Source organism: Aythya fuligula, chromosome 2, assembly GCF_009819795.1.
Source record: "Aythya fuligula isolate bAytFul2 chromosome 2, bAytFul2.pri, whole genome shotgun sequence".
Classification (NCBI taxonomy): Eukaryota; Metazoa; Chordata; class Aves; order Anseriformes; family Anatidae; genus Aythya; species Aythya fuligula.
The window spans coordinates 150,783,254-150,794,856 of NC_045560.1; the positions used below are offsets into that span (position 1 = coordinate 150,783,254).

Sequence of the window (11,603 nt, forward strand, 5' to 3'; positions counted from 1 at the left end):
AGAACAGTTTTCCAAGGAGTGGGTGAAGGTTTTCTTTGGAAACTCTCTGAGGTAAGGAGTGGTGGATTCCAATCCCCATTAGAGTCACAGAGATTTAAACCTTGGCCTGCCACATCCTTGGAACTGCGTTTGTTACTTAGAAGAAGAGCACAAGCCCCTTCTTATCCATTTCTAAAACATAAGGAAGACACTTACAACCATGAAATGTGTTTCCACTAGAACAGTGTTTGGATTCTGGCTTGGCTGAAAGGTGACTTTAATACTAAGTTGTTGAGGCACTTCATCAGATGCTCGGGAACAGAAGTGTGGACAAGTACAAGAACACTGTGCTTAAAGAAATGGGATGTTAGCGAGCTGCCTGCAGGGATGGGGTAGTAGGCATCAGCTGAGTAAGGGTTTTGATGTTTAGAGTTTCCATTACTTTAAACATAATTTCAAAATCCTAATTAGTTTCTGTTTACTAAAATTCACTTTCTACATAACATACATAACATAACATACTCTAGCTTTTCTTATGCTTAGCCAGATGTTCCTGAAATAAGGAAACTGGGGGAAGAAATCCTCCCACTCCTCAATTTCTCTGTCCTTTGGAAAGAGGATAATCCATTAAATGGTTCTCATTTTGCCCCTTTTATTTTCTGCACAGGTCACATCACTGACAGGATTGAAAGGTTCAGTAAGAGTGTGGAATGGAGATGTGTATCCCCTTCAGTATCTGTACATACTAATAAGGATCTTTCCAGCATGATCTGTAGTTAAGTGTCAGCTGTAACTGCACTACTCCAGTGTGTGATTATTTTGTATTAGATGTTGCTAGTTTAGAGCTTATGCTTCTTTCTGGACCATGAGAAACTGTAAGCAAAGAATAAACAAAAATTTAAAAACAACCCAGAGGTGTTCTAATGGCACAAAAATCAAATCTGTCAGATCCAGCAAAGTAACTTTCATTGAGAACAAGTGCACTGACTACATTGTAAGCTGAAATTTCCTGATAAAAGCAAGCTTCATTCATGTTTCTGCCTGAGTTCCTCCATTTTGGAGGAACTCTCTGAAGGTAATTAATCATCAAATTGTAAATATAACTAATGCATTTGCCCTACTTAGCACAACAATGATGCAGCTGCTTCAGAGAAAAGTGTATCCAATTTTAATCTAATTATGCTGTGACCCACTGATACTGGTCAGGTGATGTTACAGGATATAAAAGGAAACTAGATCATATAATCCAGTCTAAAATCATAGCATCAGGTTATAAATCATCCACAGCTGACTATGGCAGAAAAAAAATGAATTGTAAATCATAGTATGAAAGCAACTATAGGGATAAAGGTGGCGAGATTAGATTCTGATTCTCAAATGGTAGCCAACTTTAAAATATCCTTATACATTACAGTTTTAAAAGATATTCCACAAGCATTTGGCATAAAGTTTGAAGAGATGGGTATGCTTGATACTTGTGCTGGGTGTGCTGATATCTATGATCAGATTTTAGAAATCATATAGCTGATATATGCATAAAAAAGCTGTCATTTGCCATTATATAGTTATACAGGTTCATCACCAAAGGACTCTTTGTGGCTTCATGAATTCTTCCTCTTTTAGTAATAAGCAACCCTGAGACCGAGTTTTTGGGGAAAAAATGATGCAAAAATCACTGCACTAATTCACAGAACTGCATAGATTTGGAAAGACGGAGGCTATCCAAGGGAAAAGAATGAGTTACCCCTGTCTTGGTGTTACCTACTTTAAGGTTATTTCTAAATATATTTGTAAAGTTTGATTTAATATGTATAATTTCAAATTTGATCCTTCAAGAAATCCATTATGCAGATGACTTAAAGGAGTAAGCTTACTGACTCCAAAGGAATTCACTCATATGAATGAGGGATGCATGGGCAGAGGCTTAAAATCCAGTGTATGCTTACATAATTCTGAGCCTGTCAAAACCCATGTCTATATTATCATCTGCCTACGTTATATAACACTAAGGAGCTTTGAGTTGTTTATTCTTCCCCATATGCCTGGAACACATATATGGTCTTAGAAATTTTGGTTCTTATACCACATTATCACCAAGAAAACAGAATGAATGTAATGTAAATGAAATGTTCTTTTGGGAGAATGTCAGAAGTAAATATGTATTCCTGATCAGCAAAGTATCTGATCAGGAATAAAAACCAATGCACTTGTTTATCAGTAAGATCTTTTATTTCTCATTTGATTCCTGAAAGAATTAATACTTAAGTCAGTATCAGCATTGCCTATACTTAAATCATGATGTCAGGACTTTTGTCCTGTCTCTTCCCAGGTTGAGCAGCAGCACATTGCTCAACATTTTGGGCTGGGGTCAGCTGAGTTTCAGGCTGTTCACATCTTCCCAGAAACACTGAGCAGTAAGCAAAATAGGAACCATTCTATGTTTGCTTTTTTCTTAAAAAAAAAAAAAAAAAAAAAAAAAAAGTAGTCAAGTAGTCATAAGGTGTTTTTTCTCTTCCACTTTTACCTAGGATGTTAGTTCAGATTAATTTTGGTAGTGCAAGGGAGGAAAAAATGTAATAACCTCTTAAGTGTTGCTGCAGGAGAAAATGGTGGACTGTGAGCATTCATAAAAATGAATATTTTGTTAAATTCAACAAAAAGCTGAATGAGGCAGTACTGTGTGCTTGTGTTCAGCATTACAAATGATTTAAACTGCTTGTGAATGTATTTATCAATGAGACCAAAAATTAACTAAGAGATTATGGGAAAACAGTTCAAAGTACTTGCTTTTCCTCCTGTATAAACTATTGCAATTTTATCAGTTTAGGGAGAAATAACAGATTTATACCTATATGACTGAGAAGAGGACCTGGACAACTGTGCCCTTGGATACTACTGGGTGCAGTAAGAAGCTGACTCCAGGATATACAATTCTTTGTATTCAGAATTGAGTTCAGTGTTTTCTCTGCATGAAATCCTGGGCTCATCAAAATCAGTGGGAAACCCATTATTTAGACTCATGATCAGAATTCTAGCCCCTGGTTTTTCTTTCAAACTGTATACTTTAATTCCCAGATCTGGTTGAGGGTAACCAACTGCCTGCATCCCGAGGCACAGAAAGATGGTCACAGGAATTGCTACATAATCACATGGGTTATTTAGACTTGTAAGGTTTCTCCGAAGGGAACACGAGGTATTTTACTCGGGAAAATAAGCCTTGTGATAAAAGTACTTCGCCTGTGAGTTTAAGAAATGTGCGCTGTCCCTAAAATTTGCTGTATATATAACCCAGATGACACGGTCTGCGTTCACCTGTAGTTACATACTACCCTCCATCAGCCGTAGAAGCCCTCAATCGCCAACTCTTGAAGGACGACAGGCAGGCTCCCACCGGGCCGCTGGAGGGAGCCCCCGGGCCGCTTCAGCACCGCGCTGGCGGACAGCGCCCGGGGGGGGCGCCGCGCATCTCCCGCGCATCTCCCGCGCATCTCCCGCGCATCTCCTCCCGCTCATCTCCTGCTGGGGGTTTTGTTCCCCTTGCAAAGAAAGCCGCGGGGTGAGGAAGGATTCGGCCTCTCCCATAGCGGGGTGAAGGCAAAGGGCCGAAAGAGGAGAGTAATTAGGGGGAGTTAATTGGGCTCTGGGAGGGCTTGTGTAAATTGACAGCGATGTGTGGCAATCTGCGCGGATCCTGTTAAGGAGATTTGTATACAGAATTCGTGAAGGCAATCATCTGGCTGGTAATCTCTCTTTGTGCACCGCTCACAGGCGGTTCGTTCACACAACTGGAAAGGTACTGGGCTGCGAAATGAAGATATTAGTATCTCTCCCAGGAAATGTCTTTGTTAGGGTTGTCTGTGGGAAATAAGTGTGGGGGTGGGAGAACCAGCTAAACAGCCGTGATACCTGTGCATAATGAAACAGCAGTGCTTTACTCAGCTCTGGGATAGGACGTGGAAGTGCATTAAGAAATGAGCATAACTCACACAGCTTTTGACCCTGCACTAATAACACCAGCACTGCATGAGAGTGGGACATAGCACACAGCTGCAGTTCATTCATCAGCACATTACCAAGAGCTGAGCAACAACAACTCTGCCCAGTCTAATTGCTTTACATCCACAGAGCTCATCAAGGCAAAGCACACTGGGTCAGCTTCTCTTGAAACAGGGTGAGCCTGGCCACTGGGAAGTGAGGTCAGTTAGCCCCACAGCTCACGTGTGTGGAAGAAAGGCACAGACAGGGGTGGACAGGGGTTATAGGAGGGCCAGGGTCTGAGGGATGTAGATGTGTACCATGAACCATCGTCATCAACACTTACAGGTGAAAGATCAGCCACTTCCCAGCTGCGCATCCCAGCAGTCATGTAAACAATATGCCACCAGCAGCACATTCCTCTGCACCCTCCCTCCCTTGGGGATTATCTGCCAGTACCTCCACCTCCTCCTCACCGATTCCCTGGAGCTAGCCAAATGGAGATGATAATCTGCTGTGAAATATTGGTAGCACAGAGCTGTGACAGTCTGGGAAGAGGTGGGGGGAAGGGGAGCAGCAAGAATCCCCAGGATTAAGTTACCCTAGAAAGACAGCATTTTCTTGCTTTTCAGGGGTTCATTGTGTCCTAGCTTTCCTATGGAAGAAGGCAGGTGAGTGTGAAGTCAGGTCAGTCGCAATTTTAACAGGACTTATCTTGCCCAGTGCCTCTCAACTGTTCGCACTGCACCACCAGTCCCCAGTATAACTGATTATCTGTCCTATACATTACTTCTAAGGATGCAGCACAACATTTGTCCCATGACCAACAACAAAACAGGTTTGTCAGTGCCCTCCAAAGACAACCCAGGATATCACACACAACATCCAGGGGGACCTTTCCCCTGATTTTGTTGGAGTATCGCTTTTCTCTCCTTGCAAAAGATCAATGTGTCCTGCTCCTTTCCCATAGCCCAGATCAAGCTGTGCTCACACATGGAAGTGGTCCCAGCAGATCCAGAGTTAAAAGACATGAGCAAGTAAATGAGAAATGAGCCGTGGGAGAGCTTGGACAAGACAGAGTTATCTTTCCTATCTCATCCCATGCACCACTGCTGGAAGTAAGGGAGGAAAGTGACAAATGTCCCAACATCCTGACTTGTCCCAAAAAGCTGTTCCAAGGGACAGCAGTGAAGTGAATGCACAAGCAGAGGGACACAGGGTGGCCAGGAAGAATACCCCTCCCCAGCTTGAGGTGAAACCTCAGTCCCCTGCTTGTCTCACAGCGTAGGGGAGGGATAAATAGTGAGGGAGTGAGAGGGGCAGAGAAAGTTGTCTTTTGCCTGTGGTCTCCCCCCCCCCCCCAGGCAGTGAGCCTCTAAGTACCACAGTAAAGGCGAAAGGATCTCTTGGGACTCCCCACATCTCCTCTCACCCAGGGTGATGGGGAAAGAGGAAAGTTCCCACCCATTCCTCACCACAGTACCTGGTTGAGGGAAGTCACGGCCAACCTAGGGATAACCAGCTGCATGACGAGCTGCAGGACGGAGGTGACCAGCCCGGCCAGGATGGCCCAGGTGAGTGGCAGCGGGAGCATGCTGTAGGTTGCAAAAAGTGTGAAGAGCACATAGCCAATGCCATCCCCAAGGAGGCCACAGCCCAGGCCAGCCGCCAGGATCTGTGTGGCCATGGCCACCCAGGTGACCACACCGCTGTACTGCAGGTAGGTGTATGAGGTTGTGTCCTTCCTGACCACCACTAAGGCACAGATCACCACCTCGATGCCAGTGAAGAAGCCCAAGAGAATGCCCTTTATGGGGTCCATGGGAGCAGAGGCCAGGGTCAGGTGGAGGAACAGCAGGGTCAGCTTGGTCAGTACGTCCAGGATGTTCATGACCACCTCGGATTTGCGCCGCTGGCCCAAGAAGTAGCGCTGATAAAGGCGCTCCAAGTCCCGGGACTTGAAGGAGTTGCGGAGCGTGGGGAAGATCACCCCGCGGTAGGTGTAGCCCCAGTTGAGGAAGAAATCGGAGTTACTGGGGGCACAGTCCAGGGGCAGGAAGCCCAGGTCCCCGCTGCTGCTCGTGCGCTCCGGGAAGACTTTGGTGCCTCCGTTGTTGTGGCGCTCGCCACCCAAACTCCGGCCGGCCGACTGTCGCCGGAGGTGATGGTGGTGGTGGTGGTGGTGGTGAGGGTGAGGGTGGTGGTTGGGGCAGCAGGTCTCCTCGGAGCTGAAGCCCTTGCCCCCACCGCTGCTGCTGCCGCCGCTGCTGCTGCTGTGCTCCTGGATGAAGCGCTGCTCGGTGATGTGGCGCACGGCCGTCTGCCACAGCAGGCGCTGGGGTCTGCTGCTGCCGGGGGGGGGTCCTGTTGATGGTGTAAAGTTCATCGCTGTCGCTCAGGCACCGCACCTCCGAGAGCTCCATGGTGGTGACTGGCGGGGGGCAGAGCACCGGCGGGGGGTGGGGGTTGGAAAGAAGGAGGGGGGGACCCGGAGGGGGGGGGGACCCGGGGGAGAGGGACGGAGCCGCGGGAGAAGAGGGAGGGGATGGAAAGGGTGGTGGTGGGGGGATCACATTTATAGGCAGGTCTCCGTGGCCGGCTGCTGGGCTGGCGGAGGGGCTGCTCTGCCGCTGGGGTCCGGCTTAGCGCTTGCGGCCCTCGCCCCTCGCCCGCTCCCGCGGCTCCCCGCGAAGCCGCATCCCGCGGAGCCCGGCTGCGGAGCAGCCCCGGAGCCCCGGCGGGCTGGGTGCGAGCACCCCCGGGGGCGGCGAGCAGGAAGAGAGCCGAGCCGAGGGTCCGGAGAGGAGGAGGGAGGAGAGGAGCATCTACGGGAGCAGCCCCGCTGCCCGGCGGGCGATCCTCGGCCCCATCCCGAGGCTGGAGGCGCGGAGGGGTGATGGGGAGGCGCCTTGCCGAGAGCCGTTCACAGAGGGCAGCTCCGCTTTTGGGGGATGCCGGGGTTCCTCTCCGAGATCTGGTCCCCGGGAGATGCTGTAATCCCCGCGGCTGCGGTCAGAGGGAACCCTGCGAGTGCGGGCAGGGGGGCAGAGGCGGCGGGGTCGCGGGCATCCTCGGTCACGGCGCCGGAGCCGCCGGCCGGGGGCTGCCCGCCCGCATCTCCCCGGCGGCGGGGCATGCCCTGCAGGGCTCGCAGCCCCGGCTCAGAGGGGGGAGCCTCTGCCCGGGGGGGTTTCGGGGCTGCCATCCATCGCAGACGCTCGATTTGCTTGGTAACGAGGGGGAAAAAAAAAAAAAAAAAAAAAAAAAAAAAAAAAAAAAAAAAAAAAAAGAGGGGGAAAAATAGGGAGGGAAATAAAAAAAAAAAAAAAAAGTCAAAAAAAAAAAGACAGAGAAAACTAAAAAAACGATTGAGCGAGGAACGAAAATCCCGCCCTAAACTCAGAGCCCTGCGAAGAGCGCTGGGAGCATCCCAACTTCTTGGCGGCTCAAGGCAAGGAGGAGTTCGTCTCCGGGGCTTCCACCGGCTGAAGGGAGGAGGAGGAGGAGGAGAAGGAAGGGGCGAGGGGCAGGCTCGGCAGGGAGCGCTGCGGCGGGCAGCCGGCGGCCGGTGCTGCTGCCCCGGGAGCCGCGGGGACCGGCGGCCACCGCCGCCGCCGCCGGAGTGGTGCTGCGGGAGGGCGGCCCGGGAGGAGGCAGAGCCCGGCTCGGTCAGCTGATGCCCACGACATCGGCGGGGCTGCCCGCATCCCCCCTCCCTGCCCGGTTAAAGCAGCCGCAGCCGCGGCTCCGGGAGGGGGAGTGAGGGGGGTGCGGGGTGTGGGGTGCAGGAGAAGGATCTGGGGGACCCCAAGGTAGGATGGGTGCTCAGCAAGCCCTCCGCTTGTGCCTGTGATTTGTTTCAACTGCACTTCTTGGAGGTGCCCTGCTCCATCCCGCAGTGCCTAGTGGATTTGTACATCTGTCAGTAAGGGCTGGTGCTGAAGCCAGGCATCCCTCTGCCCTGGCAGCCGAGTGGGAGTAGGCTCAGGCCCTGACTGGGAATTACTGCTCCTGTCCAGGGTGGGAGAGCCTTGGGAACCATCTTCACCTCTGCCTGGATGAGCTCAGGACCTCTGAGAAAAGTGCTGTCCCTGCCAGGATTGTGGCAGTAACCACCCAGGGACAACTGACTGTGTGTGTGTCACAGCCTATCCTCAGCATTTATGTTACAAACCCCGAATAAAGAATAGAAACTGTCCCATGCATACAGGCTGCAGTTAGAGGCACTCCTTACCCCCCCCCCCCCCCATGTTGCCAGGTGAAATTGTTCCTGCTCTTCTATGTGCCGGCTCTGCTGGTGCCAGCAAACCCGAATGCTTTGTGCACAGCCTGGAGAAGTGCAGTAGGAGGTATCAGTCTTTACCTCTTTCACTTTTTCTGTTCCCAGAATAAATCTTATTAAAGTGGCTGAAACCTGCCCTGGGGGAAATGCAGTTTTTGGAGCAGAAACACTACCAGTAGGAGCAGCTGAAACAGAAAAAAATTGACACCTTAGACTACTGTAAATCTAGGAGAGGAGTTTTCTTTGTATTTCAAAAGACAATGATGATTTCTGCAGAATTCTCTGAGATAAATGGGTAGCTGCCTTCTGTCAGCAGTGAGGGTTTGTGTGGACAGAGGCACTGCCTGAAAATCCAGAGTAACACTTAAGAAGCAAGACCTGAATTTCACTCCCTCCCCATATTTTATTTTTATTTTTTTTAAGTGACTAGCTGTCAGCAGCTTCAAGTGAAGCATGGTGAAATTAGATTGTTTTATTCTGGGTGTTATGGGTAGTGCAAATCCCTTTTTAGTGTCCAATTTCTCACCCTGCATGGGACAGGAGCCGTGTTATCCAGCTTGTAGCCCTGGCTTCTGCTGGAAGCTCAGGTATGTGACCATGCTGTGTGGTGCTCCTCTTCCAGTGTGCCTGATCCTCCATGAGCAGCCCTCCAACTGTCATAATGTAGCTTACCTTTTATTATTATTGTAAGGAAGGCACGGAGATTTAGGAAGGATTTAACTGATTGTTTCTGTACTTGCACTACAACGGATTTGAGGACTCCAGCCAAGTCTGCGTCCCATGTGTGAGGCAGTTTTGTACAGATATAAGCAGAGGAAATTCTTGTTCTAGAGAGCCCAGATAAGGAACAAGTGGTGCTTTTGTGAAAGCACCAGGTCTTTCCTGTGGGTCAGCATGACCCTCTGGCATGCTGCTAACTTGGAAAGGGTTAAATCTAGTTTTGCAATAAAAATAGAGACACACATCCTTACTCCTAGATAAATCTTAGTGAAAGCAGCACTACTTAAAGATGAAAATGTTCCTGTAAGTGTGGAAGTCATAACATGGTAAAAGAAATTGTAATTATTAGTGGTATTACCCCAGAGCACAGCAACAACCATCTTGTTCATCCTGATTGCTCAACACAAATCATACAAAATCAAAGGAAGAGGAGACAAATATGTAACACAGCTTACAGAGACATCCATTCCAAAGAAATAAGATGAATCAGCTCTCAGTTGTATAATATTGCTAAAATCACTGAATCACAGTGCTGGAATGGTCCTTGAGCCCCATAGCAGAGTGAGCTCTACCCTTACCATCGTTTCTGCAGCAAAGGTTCTGTATCTCCCCAGGCAGTCTATTTCTATGCTTCTCCATCCTTATCATTTTCATAATATCTAACCTGAATATTCTTTGCAGCACTCACTAAGCCCATCACTTCCCGTCTTGTCCACCATGGACAGGCAGAACAGATTATCCTGGCAGCAGTCTAGGCATATTTAATGAATGCCTCTTCCATCCCTTCCTCTTCCCCCCCCCCCCCCCTTTTTTTTTTTTTTGGTAGGCTAAACAACCTAATTTCTGACATAATTTTTTTCCTCACAGATCATATTTCTAGGTCTCTGATGACTCTTTTTAGTTTGTTCTGTTTTCTGTACACTTGTTTAATCATTTGGTTTTCTTTGTTCCAGTCTGAGATGCCCACAACTCAACTAAGTTCCACACTGGAAAATTTACAATGGCTTATGAGCTGCACTTCTATTTATACACCGTGTGAGATGTCTGCTTTCTTCCAGTCACAGGCTTATCCACAACTGATGACTTACTGAAGCTTCTTTGCTGTACTCAAGGCCTGGGCAGGTGTTACTTGCTCCATATGTGCATTACTGCCTACATGAAGTACCTTGCATTTAACTTTACTAAAGTTCATTTACTTTTTCCAGTCTGTATTCCCAATTTGCTTAGATCACATTGAATACTAAACCTGCCCTCCTCCATGCCAGCAGTCCACCCTAACTGTGCCATCTGTGGGTTTAGCAAGCCTACTCCCTCCTCAGTGGTGATGGCAAAATAGTGCAGTGCATTTAGATAACAGCCTCTGTGTGCATTTCTTGTGTGCATTTCTTAATCTCAGCCTCAGAAGTACTGTATGTCTTTGTGCAAGGCTATCAAGAGGGCACAAGAGATTTCTGAGTATAGAGACCTGTGGCAGCAATGTTCTGGGACCTGCAGAGTGTTAAGGAAGGATGCAGGAGAGGTATGGGTCTGCCAAAGCCCTTGTTGCCACTACCAGGTGGACAAGCTGGGGGTGAAACAAGGGAATTTCACACATCCTTCCTGAGCCCTGTGAGTCCTGAGAGGTCTTAGTTGGACCTTGATTAGTACCGCACATTATTTGGTCTCTGTTGCTATTGATTTTTTTTTTTCTTTTTAATAGAGCTAAATGACTTGGCAGTGTCACAAAATCACTAAAAGCCATTTAAAAATAATACTGTCACTACAAGGCTTTTGAAGGATGAAATCAGACAGAATTCATCCCTCTTCTGTCACCTGAAAGTTTATGTCACACTCCTCTCCTTCTTCCCCCTCTCTACCCACAGCAGTAACATTTATGTGCAGCTTAATGTTATGATATTTAATCATGCAAATAATGATCTCATCGAGTTTAGTGAGATTATTTATGTCTTTGGGATTGCAGGACTGGCACTGGGCTCCGTAAAGCACTCCAGGATTCTCCAATAAAGGTAGCCTCAATATTTAACATATTATGAAGGAACCTTTTTGTTACTATATATCTTGTTTATTTCAATAGTTTTCACAAAATAATGAAAAGCAAAGTAAGGAAAAGCAAAGCAAAGCAAAGAAAACAAAAGAAAAAAAAAAAAAAAAGAACCATCAACATATAGCCTATCTATCCTCTCAGGTACACATGAAATATGAAATTTCAGTAACGGTGGAATTGACAGAATATGTGGAAAATACTTCGCATTTCCTCCTTACCTGTTTTTTTTTTTTTTTCCCTCTAATTATTTATTTTGTCTTTCTCCTTGACAACAGCTTAGACATTCTAATAAAAATAATAATAATAAAAAAAAAAAAAAAAAAAAAAAAGAAGAAAACACCTTCTGGTATTGATTGAGTCTCCTTTTTTAAAACCTATCATTTTTTTTCTTAAATGAATGCATACCTCAATATGATGTCTGTATGAAAGCAAGCAAGGAGCAAAAAGGAATGGATTAAACATCATAACTAGCTAGTAAAAGCACACAGACTGATTAATGAGACCCACAGTGAAAGAAGAAAACAAGGCATCATGAACTGAAAGATCAGAGAGAAAGAGGACAAGGACAGAAAGCTTAACATATGATGGAAATAATCAACATTA

At 47.1% G+C, this 11,603-nt stretch overlaps 1 protein-coding gene across 1 annotated transcript in view; it reads right to left on the reverse strand.

Annotated features, from left to right (window-relative positions):
• The window catches only part of ADCY8 (adenylate cyclase 8), a 122,393-nt gene extending 116,016 nt beyond the window's left edge, over positions 1–6,377 (reverse strand). The window contains 2 exon segments of the mRNA XM_032182458.1: positions 5,438–6,308; positions 6,310–6,377. Of these exon segments, the coding sequence (XP_032038349.1) occupies positions 5,438–6,308; positions 6,310–6,377 (939 nt within the window).
• Between the last annotated feature and the right edge of the window lie 5,226 nt (positions 6,378–11,603).